Genomic DNA, 19,879 nt, shown 5'->3' with positions numbered 1-19,879 from the left:
CTGGGATCCAAGAGAAAAAAGTATGACCAAATAAAACATCAATAAAAATCCTTTGAAATGATAAAAAACTATAAGGGATATGTACTTTATAAGATCTCAGTACAGGGGCACCTGTGTGGCTCAGTGGGTTAAGCCTCTGCCTTCGTTCTGCTCAGGTCATGATCTCAGGGTCCTGGGATCGAGCCCCGAGTCGGGCTCTCTGCTCAGCGGGGAGCCTGCTTCCCCCTCCCCCTCTGCCTGCCTCTCTGCTTACTTGTGATCTCTCTCTCTCTCTGTCAAATAAATAAATAAAATCTTAAAGAAAAAGAAGATCTCAGTACAGAGGCACCTGGGTGGTTCAGTCAGTGAAGGCTCTGCCTTCAGCTCAGGTCATGATCCCAGGGTCCTGAGATCAAGCCCCCACATCAGGCTCCCTGCTCTGCGGAGAACCTACTCTTCATCTCCTGCTCCCGCTGCTTGTGCTGTCAAATAATCTTTATCAGGTCTTGCTATGGGCAATAATCTTGGGCTGGACAGATTCTGAATGTCAGTTTCTCCTTCCCTGTCCATGCTTATCTGTGTACCCCCTTGAGCCACATCAAGCATTTAGGTTCTTAGTAGGTATAAGACATCAGGGCATGCGTGGTGTTTTATAATATTAAGCATATAAATAGAGAAACTTTATTATCCAATTAATATTAACTAGTTGTTGATGACTAATTCATTTAATCTTCACATGATCAATAAGAAATACCTAGGAATCAACCCAGTGGATAAGTGACAGAACTTGGGGGAACAAACAAGTCCAGGCATGGAATCTAGGATGTAGACTCCAATAACTGAGAGAGAATATAGTACTCAGCTCACTATTAAAGAAGAAAGCTGCAAAAAGCCTATAAAAGACCCTAAAGAGAATTTGACAGTCTAAGATAATGCTCTTCAAGGAAGAGAGACCAAATTTCATAAAAGGATTTGGGTCATTAATCGTGTAACTCTGTGAAGTGGATCAGCAGTTTACTTCACAGCCTAGATAATGGATTCTTCTAAGATTATCCAACTCCATTTGCTCTCATTCCTTACTCTCCAAACAACCTCCCTCTGATTATCCACTTAGACTCCCTGTTGCCCTCATACCAGCAAGAGGGCCTCCTAACAGTGGATGTCGGAAGGGCTGCTGCTCACTGTAATTATGAATGGGCATTTTGGTATACACATCACAGTTAGCGTGAGTCTCTGGGTTAGAAAGCCTGATAAGCTCTGCACATAAAGATTTCTGTTCCTAACTTATTAAAAGAGGTAAATGCCCTCCTCTGTTCATTGCAGCATTTTTACAATTATACACACACATATATAAAATACTCAGCCAGGGCACCTGGGTGGCTCAGTGGGTTAAAGCCTCTGCCTTTGGCTCGGGTCATGATCTCAGGGTCCTGGGATGGAGTCCCACATTGGGCTCTTTGCTCAGCAGGGAGCCTGCTTCCTCCTCTCTCTCTGCCTGCCTTTCTGCCTGCTTGTGATCTCTGTCTGTCAAATAAATAAAATCTTTAAAATACTCAGCCATAAAAAGAATGAAATCTTGCCATTTGCAACAACATGGATAGACCTGAAGGGCATTATGCCAAATGAAATAAGTCAGACAGAAAGATACCATATGATTTCACTTAAATGTGAAATCTAAAAAACAAAACCAGAAACAGACTCAAATACTGTTGCCAGAGGGAGAAGGGTAGAGGGATGGGCAATGTAGGTGAAGGGGATTAAGAGGTACAAACTTTCATTTATAAAATAAGTCCTGTATACTCAGTAATATTGTACTAACATTGTTTGGGGACAGGTGCTGACCCCTTATGGTGAGCACTGTGGATCTACAGACTTGTCCAGTCACTATGTTGTGTACTTGAAATTACTCTTGTATGTCAACTATACTTCAATAATAAAATTTAAACAAAAACCCTTTTCTTCCTGGGTCTACAAAACTGAGGACCAGACCCCCTGAAAGGATTAATATCTTGAAACCCGGCCTGAGTGTCCACCCTATAGGACTCCCAATTCTGCTCTTTATTTTCAAAAAAAAAAAAAAAAAAAGTTCCAGGTAAGGACTAAGGACAATGAGTGTTAAATGACTTAAAGAAATTCAGAGAGGATTGGGGGTGGGGTGGGGGTCAAAGAATGACTCCCCCATCAAGTAAAGTTTATACTAGCATTGTTTTGCTATTTTTGTTGTTCTCTTTCCTTACTGGAAGAAAATTTTTATAAAATCAATAAGGAAGTATCTAATCGTAAAAGTCCCCACCCCACGTCCCAGGCTTGACTACTCTAGCTTTATAGACCTTTGTACATAAACACAATTCATAACTATTTTTAAATAAGGTGTTGGAGTATGCTTAGCTGCTGTAACTAATCTTCCCCCACAACAATGGCTCAGACCCAGTAAACCGGTTTCTTGTTCATTTAACATCCCGGGGTGGGGGGGTGGGCATTCTAGGTCAGCAGGAGGCTTTCCTCCATGCAGTGATTCAGAGATCAGGCTCCTTCTGGCTTGTGGCTCTGCCATCATGAGAGCTTTGCCATCTGTGGCTAAGGTTGGGTCTCCCTGGGGCCAAGGCAGCAGGAGAGGAAGAAAGAAGGCTCGTCTACTTTTAAAGGCTCTGGCCTAAAAGTGGCTCATCGTACCTGCTCACATGGCACCAGTCAACAAAGGCAGGTCTAACTTCTGTCCAGAAGAGAATGGGTTTTGGCAGACAGCTAGCCATCTCTGCCACAATCTCTACTTTTAATATCTCCTGCCATAACCTTTAAGTGATTAAGAACTCACAGTACTAAAGCCTATGTTGCGGATTCTAACTCTTGGCAATCCTAACTATTCTAGTTCATTACAGAGCTGAGTTGGTGAACATACTAGGCCATCCCGATAAAGCCTCTTAGGACCTTTCTCCTCCAATGCCTCCTTTACCAAAACCGTCGTAGCACCAAAGGACCAGTGGAGAAGAGCCCAGGATTGGTTTCTAAAGAATTAACAAGGTTCTGAAAGAAGTCACTCAACCCTTTCCCTGTTGGAAAGGGTTGAGTGACTTAATAGAAATGAGAAGTTTGCCTATGGGAGTAATGCAAATGAGGCTGAAGAGAACAGGCATTGTAACCCATAGGGCAGCATTTTTGAGGAGTAGGGAGGCTGACGGGAGGTTCATGTTTTGTAAGAACAGGGTGAACAGTAATAATGAAGCTATTACTTTTATCAGAATGCGGTGGCGATTTCTTTCAGTTAGGAAGGCCCAAGAAATGGTCTCACTGATTTCTAAAGAATCTTAGAGTCCTAGTGAGAAGAGCAGATATTACAATATGGGAAGAGTGTCTATCTGTCATGTTTGAAGGAGCTGTCCCCTTGTTGGACTTTGTGGTTCAGGTCAATTCATCGGCAAGTCTAGATCGGATGAGACGACGTTGCCCTGCCGCTCTTTCTTCCCAGAAGGCATTGTAGGACAATGGTAGGACAACTTAAGACTTCAAAGAAGCTCTCCTGACAAACTGATTTGAACCAACCTGAGAGGGCTCTCATGTTTACTTGCAGTGGGGAAAGGACAGCTCTGCAGACACTGGCACAGCCTTGCTGCTTCTCTCTGCAGTGAGGGTAATAAAAATCCACGGAATGTCACCTTTGGCCTTGATAAACCCCTCCAGGCTCCATCAGAGAGGAGTGAGGACACACGTACATCAGCAGAATGATGCAACCCACTGGTGGGGAAGAAATCAAAACAGCCCTCCCTGACCTTAGCAGTATCTGGGGACAGCACTTCTGTTCCAGGGCCCCAATCTATGGGGAATCCCTGAAGGAAGCCAATGATAGGAAAGGAACAAAATGGTCTCCATCCACCACACCGTTCTAGATGTTTCACAGAGAGCAGCCAATCCTCACAGCCTCAGCTGCTGTCAACATCCACTCAGTGGAGAGGAGGAAATTCAGCCAAGTGAATAGCTCCAACTGTGTAGGACAAGCCTGAATCACCCTCTCACTAGAGACTCGCATGAGACAGTGTTCTGAGTCAGCAGCCCCTATAGGGGCCCCATTCTGTCTCCTGCTCTGACTTCCACTCACAGGGAGCTCTAACTGCTTCCAAGGCTCCCAGCAAGGTAAGAGAAATGGCCTCAGGAAGAGGCTGACACACAGAAGAGTCTGCCACACCACAGGGAGCCCACTAGCAGAATAACAGATTTCAAGAAAAGCTAGGAACCGAGTAGTGTGCAGTTTTTTTTAAACTGTCCCCAAAGGGTAGCACCTGGGTGGCTCAGTGAGTTAAAGCTTCTGCCTTTGGCTCAGGTCATGATCCCAGGGTGCTGGGATCCAGCCCTGCATCAGGCTCTCTGCTCAGCGGGGAGCCTGCTCCCCTCCCCCACCACCTCTGCCTGCCTCTCTGCCTACTTGTGATCTCTGTCAAATAAACAAATAAAATCTTTAAAGAAAAATAAAATAAACTGTCACTGAATAGGATGGCATGTTTATTATGAATTGTCGGGAAGAACAAGTCAGTGAAACTTGAAGAAAGAAAAAGACGCAGATCTCACTTGGAGCTGGGAGGATACAAATATTAATGGCTTTTTAAAAATTACAGACTCAAATATCATACAGGACAGACTTAGCCCCAAAGGGAATTCCTGGTATTATAAGGGAATGTAACTGCTAATCCTTAGAACCTCAAAACTGTACCTACAAAACCAGCTTATTGAACACAAAGTTGCGAGGTTACCAGAGGTCTAAAAGGGAAGAAGGCCAGAGTTACTTCAGGCCATTTGAAATAAGAATTTCTCGCTTATCTCTAAAATGTGATGTGGGTAATAACCTTTGAAGAGGCTGTTACTTAAGGCAAAGTCGTTTGATTACCACTAAGAAAATGCAGATGTCTGCATTTTAGTAAGTGCACTGACTGCAGGGGCTGTACAACCCCCAGAATCAGGAGTCCCAGAGGCCTCTCAAAATCCGCTCTTTGCTTCTTAGTCTCTGGTTCCAAAATAAGCTGAGTGTATCGGGGAAAGAAATCCCATCACGAAGATAACACCTATTTTTTCTGATTCACTTCTGGGTCTCTGAGAGGACTGCTTTAACCAGGGCTCTCAACATCTTCTTCCTCACCCAATTGTCTGAGGCGGTGAGGAGCCAGCTGAGGAAGACCAGGGCAGGGAGAGTGGCTTGAGGAGGAAGGGTGACCCCGGGCTTCTAGGCTTCATGTCAGACACGTCCATCTGGCATGCACCAGAGTTCACCTCAAAAATCAAATGATACAAACATGGTGTCCATAGATGCCTTTGTAGGAATGGGATCCTTGAGTAAAAAATTCTAAATACAGGACTTGAAAATTCAGTTCAAGACATGTAATGGAGATGACTTGCAACACCATTTATAGTTTTCTTGCTACTTGGTTATCTGGCTACATTGGTCCTTCTTTCCTAAGGAGAAGAGAGTGTCACTGTCTGAAGATAAGCTGAGTAATGTATGCCCTCTGGACCAAACTCAAGTCAACCCTCGAAGCTCCTCTAGACCGTGGCGAACCAGCTCAGGCTTTTGCAAATGGACCGTTAGCTAGTGGCACCCCAGCAGCCTGGTTCCAGCACAGGCAGGGGTGGAGGGAGAGGAGGGTGCCTCTGGCTTCCCAAGTCACAGCAACATAACCATCTCCTCCATTCAGAACAAGATCGTTGAGTTTCTCTGGAAGAGAGATCTGCTAGTGGTAACAGCCCAACAAAACTTCAACCTGCTCCAGTGTAGAACCACAGGAAGAGACAACGACAATCCCTGGGGATAAAGAACCGCTCTCCAGAAAATGTGATCTTTTCTAAGTTCTTCATATTCGACCTTGTTCCAGAAAAGATTTGAAGGGAAACATATCAGACTAGTGACTGACTACAGCTTCACGAGCTAACAGTTCTGATGTATAGTTCCCAGCCCCAGAGTCTGGGCTGGCATTCTAGGGAGTGTTCCCAGGGAACCTGGAACCAGACAGACCACATTCCAGACCCCTCTGGGCGGAAAGCAGAGTGCATACAAGATAGCCACAGGAGGTCAAGTGCCACAACAGACGCAAAAGGAAGAATTCTTGCCCTCTGGCCCCTAACTTCCTGGACGAGTCAAGATCGCCAACCAAGTTCAGTTTCTGAGCTTGTCCTATCTCACATGCTCTTAGGAGTATTACCTGAGATAACAAGGGAAAGCCTCCACATGCTAAGGTTTGTATCTTAGTTCAACTGGATGAAACATCTTTGTGGTTTTGTGCCCCACCCTACCGCTTCTCTTTTCCTTGAAACTGATGGCGTAACCTAAGACTTCCCAAAACCTGTTTGTAATAGACTGTCATTTTGATAAAATCAGGTTTTGGTGAGAAGTTGCAAACACACACAGGTCCACAGAGCACATACTGAAACGGCTCCTAGAGTCTCCAGCTCTCACACACAGCTTGAATCTTCCAAATCTATGAAATACTACTAAGGCAAAGCCAATTAATCTTGGAACGCCAACTCTCCGAAGCCCTAAGCACAATGCCATCCGCTCTGTGACTCAGTTCTTGGGTCACACAGGAAGGAGTTTTTTACTTCTTTTCCTCTTCAGTAGTTTCTGACCTTGTGGCCTGGGGGAAGGAGCCAGGAAGATTTGGTCTGTCTTCTCCCAATCTGAGCATTACCACACCTGTTATATTAATACACCCTCATATCTGAATCTTGAAGGTATTAGCCAGCAATAAAAGCAGAAGAGGGAAAGGCTTACAAGCAGAAGAGGCACAGAATACCTTCAGCCCTATAGAACAATTCACAATTCCCGGGAGCCCAGGGTTCCTGGGAGGACTGTGGAGAAGAGCGGGGTGGGCAGGGGGTATGCAGGGGTGGGGGTAGAGGTGTTGCAAAAGGAGAGTGACAGTGGGGAAGGGGCAGGACACAGATCCTAAGCAGGGAGCTACTAAGGTTTCCACATCAAGAAGTGACCAATCGAGGCACCTGGGTGGCTCAGTGGGTTAAAGCCTCTGCCTTCCGCTCAGGTCATGATCTCAGGGTCCTGGGATCAAGCCCCGCATCGGGCTCTCTGCTCAGTGGAGAGCCTGCTTCCTCCTCTCTCTCTCTCTCTCTCTCTCTCTCTCTCTGCCTGCCTCTCTGCCTACATGTGATCTCTGTCTGTCAAATAAATAAATAAAATCTTTAAAAAAAAAAAAAGTGACCAATCAAATCTGTGCTGCAGATTTAGTGCCCTGGGGGCCTGAGGGAAATGGATTGGCCCAGAGAAGAGCAGCTCCACAAGGGGGGGAAAAAAAAAGACAAGGCCACAGGAGAAGCAACAGATGCTGGTAATACTTACAGTGGGAATGGAGATTAAGGGCCCTCACACCAGCTCTCTGGCCTACTACCAGAGTTGAGGAGGACACAGGGGAAGGGAGTGAAGAAGATGAGAAGTTCGGTCCTGGATAGATGGCCTTGAGGTGTTAGAGACTATCTTGTTGAAACTATATGGAGTGGTACCTGGGTGGCTCAGTTGAGCATCTGCCTTTGGCTCAGGTCATAATCACATGGTCCTGGGTGGAGCCCTCTTAATTGGGACTCCAAGCTCAGCGGGGAGTCTGCTTCTCTTCCTCTCCCTCTGCCCCTCCCCTCTGCTTGCTGGCTTGGCTCTCTAAAATAAATAAATCTTAAAAAACAAAAACAAAAAAAGGCACTGCCATGTATTGATGATTGACACTGGGTAACAGATAAATTCACTAGGTCACCATCTCTACTTGGTTATGTTTGAACATTTCCATAATAAAGTCAAAAAGATAGAAGCCAACTGGGCTACAAGTTTGGAGCTGAGCAAAGAAACAAGTGTTGGAGATAAAGCTTTGGAGGCATCAGCATACAGGTGACAGAAAAGCCATGGGGAATAGACATAATGCCAACTGAGAGAATATTAAAGCAAGAGAATCAAGGGCAGAACCCTGAGGAACACCAGCAGGTAAAGGGCAGATAGCTGAAAATCTAGTCAAGGAACCTGAAGAGCTAAACCCAGAAGAACATGGGGTCTGTTTTAATAAGGAAGGAGTGGAGGGGCGCTTTGGTGGCTCACTCGTTAACTATCTGCCTTGGGCTCAGGTCATGGTCCCAGGGTCCTGGGATTGAGCCACACATCAGGCTCCCTGCTCAATGGAAAGCCTGCTTCTCTCTCCCATTCCCCCTGCTTGTGTTCTCCCTCTTGCTGTGTCTCTGTCAAATAAATAAAATCTTCAAAAAAAATAAATAAATAAAATAAGGAAGGAGTGGCCGACAGTGATGAGTAAGGTGAATGCTGCAGTGTCTCCCCTGATAGAACATAGGAGGTCCAAGACTGCAGCAAAACCAGTTTCGTTGCAATGATGGCGCAGGACATCAGACTATAGCAAGTCAAAGTGTGCAAGGGCAGTGGAGAAACCATGATGGTAAGATCTGCAGTTAATTCCTGAAGGGATGGGTTAGAAGTTGAGGAACAAGAGGAAGGAAAGGGTAATTGCTAGAACAAGAACACTCTGAAGGCAGGAGAGATAGGATCTGGAGCATAGGGAGGTGGTGTGACCATTTGTTCCTTGTCCAAGATCTGTTCTTCACTTCTCTGGTGAGACAGCGGACCTCTAGCTGGGAACATGACCTCTGAGAATTAAGACTAAACTCACCATCTTCCCCTGTAACTGGGTGTGGCCATATGACCCATCGGGGCCAACAGGATAAGCAGGAGTGCCCTGCAGCTTCTTGGAAACTTTCCTTCAGGGAACGCACAAGTTCTCCCTTCACCTGCTTCTGTCCATTCTTGCCCCCTGCTGCCAGATAGGACGCCACACCATCTGGGACCATTAGATGGAGGCCTTGCTGGTGGAACAGCGAGATAAGAATCTAGGTCCAAACTATAAAAACAGAAGGTCCAAACCTGCTCTGGACTTCTCTCCAGACCTGTTTACTGGAGAGTGAGTTTGTTTTTTTTTTTTCCTAAGATTTATTTGAGAGAGGGGGTCAGGGAGAGCAAGGGAGGGTGCAGGCACACGAGCTGAGGAAGGAGGGAGTGGGAGAAACAGGCTCCCCACTGAGCAGGAACTCCGATGTGGGGCTTGATCCCAGGACTGCAGGATTATGACCTGAGCCAAACGAGCTGAGCCACCCAGTGCCCTTGACATGATTTTTCTAAAACCGCTGTTATTTTGTGCTTTATCACATGCAATTGTATCTACCCGATACAAGGAGGATGGGATCCCTCATCCTCTGAGGGTGTAAAAGAATCTTGGTACATACAACTAACTGCGGGGAGTCACGGGGAAAGGGGCTGTTAAGGGAGTTTGTGCCTGAGTCAGAAAGGCAAGACCCTGAGGATTGTGGGTAAAGACTTGAAACAGCCATCATGGGAATCATGGGAAATGTGAGAGGGAGTACACCAGGAACACGCAGGACTTTAAGAAGTAGGAGGCCATACACTTATGATGGAGCCACTCTGAGTTTCTTCCACCGCCACAGGAGCTGAGAAGGCAGCCGACTGCCCCAGTCCAGGGATCGTGTTGTACAGGGCAAGAAATCAGTCTCTCTTACTCTATCTACTACTGACTGTATCACCTAGAGAAAGTTTCTCATGGTTTCCAGGACAGACTTTTTTGGTTTGTTCATTCTCAGATTTATAGAGCAAAACAATGTGCTAAAAAGCTGAAAAAAAATCATTTTAAGCACATGGCATGGTTATGTCCTAAGAAAAGCTACAACCTCGAGCTACGGCCTCATTCTTAACTCACATTATATTCTAACTTACTTTAATTCTCCTTTAAATTGTGGTAAAATACACATAAAAATAATCACTTTTAAGTGATATTAAGTACATTCACATTATTGTATAACCATCACCACCATCCACCTCTAGAATTCTTTTCATCTATACCCATTAAACAATATTTCTTCATTCTCCCTTCCCCTGGGGCCCTGGGCAATCACCACTCTGCTTTCTGTCCCTATGCATTTGATTACTCTAGGTACCTTGTAAGTGGAATACAGTATTTGTCTTTTTGTGACTGGTTTATGTCACTTAGCATAATGTTCTTAAGGTTCACCCATGTTACAGCATATGTCAGAACTTTCCTTTTTAAGGCTAATATTCCATTGTACGTTTGTATCACATTTTATCCATCCATTCATCCATCAATGGGCTCTTGGGTTCCTTCCATCTTTTGGTTATTGTGTGCAATGCTATGAACATGGGTGTATAAATATCCCCTCTAGACCCTACTTTCAGTGCTTTTGGGTAAATGCCTGACGTGAAATTGCTGATATGTTAACCATTTTTAATTTTTTGAGAAGCTGCCATATTGGTGTTTCTTTTTTTTTTTTTTTTAAGATTTTATTTATTTATTTGACAGAGAGAGATCATGAGTAGGCAGAGAGGCAGGCAGAGGAAGCAGGCTCCCTGCTGAGCAGAAAGCCCAATGCAGGGCTGGATCCCAGGACCCTGAGATCATGACCTGAGCCGAAGGCAGAGGCTTAACCCACTGAGCCACCCAGGCGCCCCTGCCATATTGGTTTTGACAGCAGCTGTATCATTTTGCATTCCCACTATAGTGCACGAGAGTCCTAATATCACCACATCCTCACCAAGTCTTGTTATTTTGGGGGTTTTTGTTTGTTTTTGTTGTTGTTTTTATTGTTTTTGACACTGGCCATCTTGATGGGTATCATTTGTTTTTAACAAATTAAGAATGACATAGTAGCAAGAGCCTAGCACAATGTCCAGAACATGGCAAATGGATAACAACTTTTAAATGAAAAGTCTAAGTTAAATTCTTTGCTGCCTGCTCCCTTTCTAAGAAGGAAAGATTTGGTTATACTGAAATTTGCTAAATCCCAATAATGCCTTTAAGAGATTTACCTACATCTGCGACGTAGGCTTTTGCTACAGCATATTACTCAGCAAATTACCTACTGAAGAACAGCTTCATCACCTTCCAGAAAGAAACCAGCACCCATTGCCAGCCACTCCCCATTGCCTTCTCCCCACCAGTCCCCAAATTAGTCCACTTTGTCTCTTTGGATTTGCCTATTCTGGACAGTTCATATAAATGGAATCATAGAACATGTAGCCTTTTGTGTCTTTCTTTCACTTACTATAATACTTCCAAGTTTCATTCCTGCTGTAACATGAATTAGAAATTCATTCTTTATGATTCAGTAATATTCCACTGTATGGCTATAGCCTATTTTTTTTTTATTAAAACAACTTAGATCTCCCATAAAAATTCAGATTTCTGGTTTTTCTTGAAAAATTGAAGAATAGAAGGCCTTCCCCTTCCCACAGAGCAATCACTGGCTAGAGCTCGATAATAGCATCTTGTTCCCTAAACATTCCCAGGCACCTTTCTGTCTCTGGGTCTTACTGTTCCTTCTGCCTGAAATGCTCCCAGTTACATACCTTGTGCCTTTCTTCACCTGCCAAAGGTCTGCTCACAAGACTCCTTCTTGCTGAGGCCTCCCCAACTACCTACGCAATGCCTACTCTATCCCCAATACTTGCTATCCCCCACCACTTGCTTTCATTTTTTCATCATCTGACATACTGTATGTTTTACTTAAGTCTGTTTCCAACCCCCCTTCATTAGAATGGGTGCTCCAAGATAACAAGACTTTCTTTTGTCCACTATTATATTCCCAGTACCTAAACCTTAGCAGCGCTCAAATTTTTAGAATATAGAAATTAGCGAAAGAACTTGTTATAGTTTTTAGTGACTAAAAGCTGCTCCTAGAAAAGTAAACCTGAAAATGATATTTTAAATGATTTGATACATACTTTATATTACTTACATTTAAGTTCAATCATTTTAACAGATGTCTACAGTCTTATAACTCTATTAAGATATAGGCTTAAGATCGAGAACACTGAAAATGATTTAAGTCATGGTAATATACTAAAGTTGGTCTGTTTACTAGTCAGGCATGCCCAGAACTTAAAAATGTCTTTAGTTAAAACTTGAGGCGGTTTTCAGGAGTCACATTAAGGAACGTGATGGTTCAAAAATCAAAGCACCAAGGAACAGGGAGCTGCTAAAACCCAGAGAGACTAAGATCTAGTCCTAAATTAACTAAAGGCCAAAGAAACTGTAACCTAATGAGTTATATTAACTTATAAGAAGACTGTGTCAAGTACTAGGGGAAAAGGCAAACAAAAGAACAAGAATTTATTATCAAGAGACTAGAGAGAGGACTTAGAGTATCCCAGTCCACATGGCAATTTTTCTCACTAGAATTTGTAAACTGTGTGTCAATCGGGATCTCTAAACTGCAAGCAACAGAAACCTGTTTGAGCTAATTACAGCAGAAAAGCAATTTATTCAATTTGGGTAACTCCCGGAATCTCTAAGAGGGCTGATATCTGGGTTAAAGGCCACAGTACCAGCAATTATGGCTCCCGAAGTCCCACTGCAGGACTGTCCAGTAAAGATCTAGAGCTCCATTACTCAGGAAAGGCACTGCATGCAGCTGGCACGGCTGACCCCATGACGCTGGACAGAAGCCACTGCTGGCACTGTTACCACCCTGCCCATCACAGAATGAATTCTTTGCTACCCCTTCTTGAATTTCAAGTCAAAGTTTAGGATGCATGCTTCTATATGTGGAGCCTAGGTCAAGGGCCCACAACTCTAGCTGCAATGAGAATAAGGCAGAATGTGTGTAGAGAGAAGTCTAAAGACATAGATGAAAGTCAAATTGCGGTGCTGTGTGTTCTACACTTCAACCTAGGGGTCGAAGGACAAATAGCAAAATGTAAAACTATTAAATGAAACTGGATTAGAAAAATGTATCTAGTACAAGCCTGAGATTTCATTGCTTATTATAGGTTCAGGCTACATTTAAAAATTATGAACCTTTAAAGCCAATTTTAAGAAATACAAAGTGAATAATATGGCAAATTAGAAAAGATGGCATATGAATGACAAGACTGAAAAGCATGGACGCATGTAAAAGAAAGCCTAAGACTAAGACTTAGCAAAGGATAAATGGTCTTAGAAAGCTTACTCTGGTGGCAGCGAAGAATGTGAACCAAGTAAGGTAGAAAAGGGACAAAAGAAACCAAAGGAAAGTTACAGTCAAGTGTGAAGAGAGAGAACTACAGTAGCACCATTATGGCGAAGAACTCTAATCTTTTAGGAGGGGGGAAAAAAATCAACAAGACTTTGTGACCAACAGATGTAAAGCACAAAACGGAAGGAACAAAGAATTGTGATGGTCTTTTTAGGTTGAGTTGAGTGACTGGATAATGGGTGACAGCATGAAACAGACAATGGGAGGACAGCAGGAGAAACAGATCTGAGGAAGAAGATAAGGAATTTTGTTTTGAACAAGTGCAGTTTGAGACATCTGTGAGAGTGAGATGAGGGTCCTTAGAACCAAGCTGGAGAAACAATGGGGTCAGCATTTAAGGGTTGGGAAGAAGATGAAGATCCCACAAAGGAGTCCAGGAAGGACTAGTCAATGGAGACAAGAGACTCAAAAGAGAGGGGTGTCTTTGCTCACAGTATTTCCAGAATAAAGCGATCAGTTGTGCAATAGAGAGGCCCAGCAAAATAAAGGCTGACAGATCAGTAGGCTTGCTCAAGGTAATTTCAGTGGAATAGCAAGGTAGAGGCCAGGCCAAGTATCACGATCACACAACTAATGAATATTAACACCCCACTGCAAGCAAATACATATCCCGGAACTCACACACCAATCTGTACCGAATAGTTCTCAGATCTTCCTGTTAAACTACCTCAGGCCCTCAATCAGCTCTTCCTGAAGCAGACCAGATTCTGGTCCCAACCGAAGAGATTCCTGGTCTGTTGTCTAATGGAGCACCAAATGGAACAGGAAGGACAAATGTCTCTAGCCTAGTCGAGAGGAACCAGAGGGGCTCCCACATGGCTTCCAGAACTCCAGCCTAAGTTAATTTAAAAAGTTGTTTCAGTGGCTGGCATCTCTTTTCAGTACCTCAGCTGAGTCAAATTACCTAATTACAATGATAAAGCCCTCAAACTGTCCATCTCCGTTGACAGCTATCCCCCTCCCCCCAGCAGAACACTCCTTCAACTTCCAAAGAAAAAAGGGGCCAATGATCAATGACCGTGGCTTTCAGGGCTCATGAGAATCAGAAGCAGAGGCACCGAATCTGAGCCTTGGCAGGCCAACTGTCTCTTCATCTCTCCCAGGCTCTCTGCATATGCTCAGATAAGGGGTCACCTGAGAGAGGAGCCGAGTGTCCTTACTAAACCCAGGGTAAAAAAAAGGGAAAACCAAACCCAGACACTAAGTCAAATCCATTCATTCCAGAAAACAGGAAGTTTGACCAATGCCATGGCAACACCAGCAGCCTGTGACATCAGAGCTGAGGGCAAGGAACAAAGGGGATTTGTGAAAGTTATCTTTCCGTGGGTCCTCTCGCCTTGAAATCTGACCCATGCTGCCTGTTTGAAAGTGCACTGGTACCTCAGTACTGGTACCTCAGTACTGCTTCACAATAGAGCAACTGAACTTCTCTTGGTACTTTTACCAATCTATTTTTTGGAGATTAGCCAAAATCACACGCTACAAATGTGCTGAGTGCCACACTCTTATTAATATGCAATGAGATTCTATTCTGGGCTGCTAGTCATACTGGCCTACCAGTCAGCTACAGGGCAAGGATATAAATTGTAAGGCTAAAAAAAACTTAAAGAGAAGACCAAAATAAACTGCAGCTTCCCCATCACTTTAGGTTGAGAGTAGACAGAGGAGGTATTTGAGGGAGTAGTGTTTAAGGGAGAATGGCTATTCCAGGTTGAAGCAGAAAAGTACCATGAGCTAGGACAGGAAAAGTCCACAAAGCATGAGCCATAGATGTGCCCCTCCCCCTCATTCGGCAGCCTCAACTGAATATTATAAATGTGTTCTGTGTAAGAGGCTGAAACTGATTCTTGTCTCTAAAGGTAGAATTGAGGACTGAGCAGGCAATTCAAGCCAGGCCAGGCCCATTTCATCAGATGGGCTGCAGGGGTTTATCCAGTATTTAAAAAAAAAAAAAAAAAAAATAGTGATTCCCAGAGATTATGGTCTTCAGTGTAAAATGCTGCCTTTTAAAAAGGCTGAGGGGCCCCTGAGTGGCTCAGTTGGTTAAGCAACTGCCTTCAGCTCAGGTCATGATCCCAGAGTCCTGGGATGGAGGCCTACATCCGGCTGCCTGCTCAGCGGGAAGTCTGCTTCTCCCCCTGACCCTCTCAGCCTCTCATGCTCTCTCTCACTCTCATTCTTTCTCAAACAAATAAATAAAATCTTTAAAAAAACTAAAAAGGCTGAATGTGTACAGCTGATTTAAAGGGACAGGATCCTAATTTATAAGCAGGAATAGAAACTTCTTCCTGTTAGGTAACTGATGACACATTAAAACTGAATCTTCATTTCTCTTTCATCTTTGGTGGTGAGCCTAGAGAGTCATTAAAAGAATTAAGAGATCCTACTGAAGAAGGATCTGTAATTATTTAACAGAGAAAAGTTTTGAGTAGTGAACCAAAGACACCACATCTAGATCTAGCCAGAGGTGTACAGGAAGTACACCTCAGCCCAAGGTGGTTTTGGTGACTTCACTCGTCCTGTGTTTTAGAAGGAAATGGTCCACTCCTGGAATGGACTCAGTTTTCAAAGCAAGAGTGGGGAAGAGATTTATAGTTAACCTAGATTCCCCATTGCTATCTGCAGCACCCACAGCTCGCTGCTGCCACGCCTTCTGCGCTTACAGCTTCAGAAAAGATCTGGGAATTGTCCTCATATAAATGGAGGAAATGGCTTTAAACAGCAGCTAGAAACATTCAGGTTAGGTAAAGGAGCCTTCCTATCATAACAGCTGGAATTTGGTGTCCTCTTACCAAAAGAAGGGTTCTCTATTACCATATAAATGGCATTTATCTTTGGGTCAGGTTCTGTAACTTTACAGTACTATCCTCATTACACAACTGCAACTGTCTTGCAGATTACCTGGGAGCTTGTGAAACTGCACATGTCTGGGTCCCACCCAGAGCCAATAAATCAGACTATTCCATGGAGAAGCCTAGGAACCTGTATTTTTAACAAGTAATGCAAGTGATTTTCATCATCAGGGAAGTTCGAGAAACACTGATCCAAAACTCTGCTTATAGTAATAAAAAGCTATTCACCCTGAGGAGGAAATGAAGGATAGGAAGAGAGGAAACTGGCTAGGCTGATGAATCAGAAGCACACCCTGATGGAGTTCCGAGAGCTGGAATTTGAGAGGGAAAAGCTGACTGAGCAGTTAGAGCTGAACCTAGCCAGTATTCTTCCCACTGCTTGCTCCAGACCCCACGTCACTCCACCTCCTTGCCTTCTACACAGTTACTCTCTTTATTGCCCACAAGACTTTGCCTGAAGACTCCCAGATCTTAAACTGCAAATGGAACCAAAGGGAGGACGAGAGGCTTCCCAAGTACAAGCAGACACTGTGCAGTCCCTAGACAGGAGAGGAGACTGAATGGCCTGCTACCAGCCATCACAGAATCTAAACTTCAGCCACTTACCCAAATTGGACAGTCTTTTCATCAAGCCAGCCTCTCTCACGGCAGCAGGACCATACTCCACTCCTTTTCTTTTCTGTCACATAAATTACACAGTTAGATGTGAAAGAAGTGGGTTAGAAATAAGACCACTTTATTTCGCAAAAATACAGAAATCTGCTATTCTATACTTAGTTCCCAACAGATCCCTCTGAAAACCTGTGACACCATCAGCCCTTCCTTTTATTATTTTCACCTGAGGTCTGCTCGTTTCAAACACTTGCAGGGGAGGAGCAAAAAAAAATTACTGGAATCAAATCAATCTCCAAGCCCCTGACTGTGGGAAGAGCAAGCGGAGGCCAAGACAGGGAAGGGCCTTAGCCTGGTCTGGATCCGGTCCTTGGGGGGTGGGGGGGAGGGTGTGTGTGGCTGGCGGAGGCCTGAGCCTGGGCTTCTGGAGCAGTGAGGTCTCCACGACTGCAGGTTTCTTCCATTGAAGAGAACAAAACAGCCCCTCCCGTCCCCTCGCCGCTGAAGACTGCAGCTCCAATTTCCCCGCCAATGAATGGTTTCCGAGAATGCACCCTGAAGCCTTAAATCCCCGGTCTCTCACTTCAACCTCTTCTCTCTGGACATTCCACCGGGTATTCTGGCCGATTTGTCCCCCTCCAGCCCCTCACTGAAATCCTGCCCCAACTCCCCCAGCGGGACCCACCACTTTCCCTCTCCTCGGGAGGAAGGCCGCGGAGACCCGCCAGCCCGCGGCCCCTGCCCGCAGCGCAAGCAGGATGCCCTCCACCTCCTTTCTCCTTTCCCATCTTCTACCAGAGGAAACCCCACGTGCTCTCCCGGTGCCCAATCGTGGGAACCCACCACCTCGTCCCCCTCTCTGTTCCTCCCCATCTTCTCCTCGTCTCCCCGCTCCTCACCCCACCCCCGCTTTCTCCTGGTTCTGCCCCTCGGTGCCAGGTCCCGGTTCTCACCTGTCCCTGTGAAAACGGGGCTCCGATCACAGCCACCGAGTGAACGGACTTCTTCAGGATGGAATGCACTCGCGTCCGGAGGAGACGCGACAGGCTGCTTCTCAGGGACATGACTGGCAGCACAGGAGTGAAGCTGAGAGAAAGGCTACTCCGTGCGGCTCGCCGCCTTAACTGAGCGCTGCCGCCGGGCGCCGCGCTTCACCTACACGGGCGCCCCCTGCACCGCCCCGCCCTGTGACGTCACCGCCGACCGGCCCCGCCCCCCACCAGCCCCCGACACACCTTCCCGTAGACCCCGCCCACTGCTCCCGGCCTGGACACGCCTTCGCTGACGTCACCCCGCCCCAGTCCGGACTCTTCCTCCCCGCAGGAGACCCTGCCGCCAACGCCACAGGGCTAGTGTCAGTGTCGGGCCAATAAGAGCGCGATCACGGACAGGTATGTCCCTCCGCGGGAAGCGGCCGGCCCCCGCGAAGTTAGCGAATTCCGCGGAACAGGGGAACCAACTCGCAACACGCAGATCGCGACTCTTCACACAAATGCATGCCCGGCAGGTGCCAACTCTAGGGAAGGGCTGCCGGGGCTGGATCTGGGCTAGTCTGACCCCGCTTGAGTGCTCTGCCAAGATGAAGCCAGCATCCATCTGCTCTGTTCCATCTCAGCTCTGGGTCCAAAAAAACACACTTACCCATCTTTGGGCTTTGAAGGCTAGGAGATCAAATACAGAGAGAGCTCTCTGGGCCGGGAACGTTAATAAAAACTCACCTATTCGGGGTTGTAAAAAAATAAAAAATAAAAAATAAAACTCACCTATTCTAGGTATTTTGGTTGGGGAGATTAGGCTTTTACAAACAATCACTTTCCAGGTGTTTCCAATTCTTCACCTGAATAACGGGAGCACTATTACTAAAAAACTAAGCAGTGTATCTGGACTGTTCCTAAAATTTGGGGAGGCTATAGAACTGAAAACAACTAGAGTCGTAATAATAATATTTTAATAATTATAGCCAACTTAAGTTCCAAGAACGTTTAGGCCTCTAACAATTCCATAAATCGGGACTATTTTAAAGAGGAGGAAACAAGATCAGAGAAGATAACTTACCCCAAGTCATACAGCTTGTGACAGAGTTGTGTGACTCCAAGTTCTTCCAACCAAGTTCTTACCAAGGGCGGGCTTGCAGAAATTTGGACATTAGTCCTATCAAAATACATTTTTACCTAAACAACAGAAAATTATCTCACCTGATGCCAACTTACATGCTGCTCTCCAAAACAGTTCAGAAATCTCCATGGCAACATCATAACTCCAAGGAGCTTTAGTATTATAAGGTAGTTTATTTCTAGAGGATAAATTTTATACCTGTCTCCCCCTGCTGGTTTAACAAAGACATGCCTGAAGCTTTAGCAAAATAAGCAAACCATTACTGTAAAGCAGTAGTTCTAAAAGTGTGATCCTCGCACCAGCAGCATCAGACTTTACATACTTGTCAAATGGAATATGGGCTCTTCCCCCAAATTTACTGACTCTCAGTAACTCTGCGGTGGAGTACCAGCAACCTAAATTTTGACAATCTCTCCAGGGTCGGAAGCTGTGGGGAGCAGTAGGGGTGTGGTCAGGGATTCAGTCACTGATGCTGTCACACTTGTTTCAGATCCTTGGAATTATCTTGGTTCCTTTTTCCTATCCATCACCACATCTAATTTTTCCCCCTTGACTGTATTTTCTCAAATTGATTCGGGCTCTCCTGGACTCCAGCAAAACTGGTTTCTGGAGTACCTACTTTGGGTCACCAGATTGACCTTTTTTTTTTTTTTTTTAAATTTATTTATTTAACAGACAGAGATCACAAGTAGGCAGAGAGGCAGGCAGAGAGAGAGGAAGGGAAGCAGGCTCCCTGCTGAGCAAAGAGCCCAATGCGGGGCTGGATCCCAGCACCCTGGGATCATGACCTGAGCTGAAGGCAGAGGCTTCAACCCACTGAGTCACCCAGGTGCCCCCAGATTGACCTTTCTAATGTACTACATTAATCCTGCACATCATTTCAGTGGTTTTCCATTATCTATAGTTTAGTCAGAGGTGAATTATCAGTTCCACATTATTATGGTCCGGGGGGTGGGGGTGGGCAGTAGATTGTTATATTACTATTGTCTTTTAAAAGTCTAATTATTGCTTCCATACGTACGAAACATTTTATAATTCATTTTTAGACCCTGAAAAATGTGGTCTGCTTTTGTTTTCAAAATAGGCATTTATTTTTTAAATAAGCTATTAAAGATAATATTCTAAAGTTATAAAAGTCATAGAAGAACAAGTTGTTTTAGAAATGTACAACTTGGTGGCTCAGTGGGTTAAGCCTCTGCCTTCGTTCGGCTCAGGTCATGATCTCAGGGTCCTGGGAT

The 19,879-nt window shown here is 45.0% G+C and overlaps 1 protein-coding gene across 1 annotated transcript in view; it reads right to left on the bottom strand.

Moving 5' to 3' along the window:
- The window catches only part of LOC111148534 (arginase 2), a 29,227-nt gene extending 11,637 nt beyond the window's left edge, over positions 1 to 17,590 (bottom strand). Inside the window, exons 1-2 of the mRNA XM_022505168.1 lie at positions 17,480 to 17,590; positions 16,521 to 16,593 (exon numbers count right to left, since the gene is read on the bottom strand). Of these exons, the coding sequence (XP_022360876.1) occupies positions 16,521 to 16,593; positions 17,480 to 17,590 (184 nt within the window). The remainder of the gene's footprint in view (positions 1 to 16,520; positions 16,594 to 17,479) is intronic.
- Between the last annotated feature and the right edge of the window lie 2,289 nt (positions 17,591 to 19,879).

This window comes from Enhydra lutris, unplaced genomic scaffold (genome assembly GCF_002288905.1).
Source record: "Enhydra lutris kenyoni isolate GAN:26980312 unplaced genomic scaffold, ASM228890v2 scaffoldscaffold20, whole genome shotgun sequence".
Taxonomy (NCBI): Eukaryota; Metazoa; Chordata; class Mammalia; order Carnivora; family Mustelidae; genus Enhydra; species Enhydra lutris.
The sequence above is the reverse complement of the archived record's forward strand: the minus strand, read 5'-3'. Positions and strand labels throughout refer to the sequence as shown.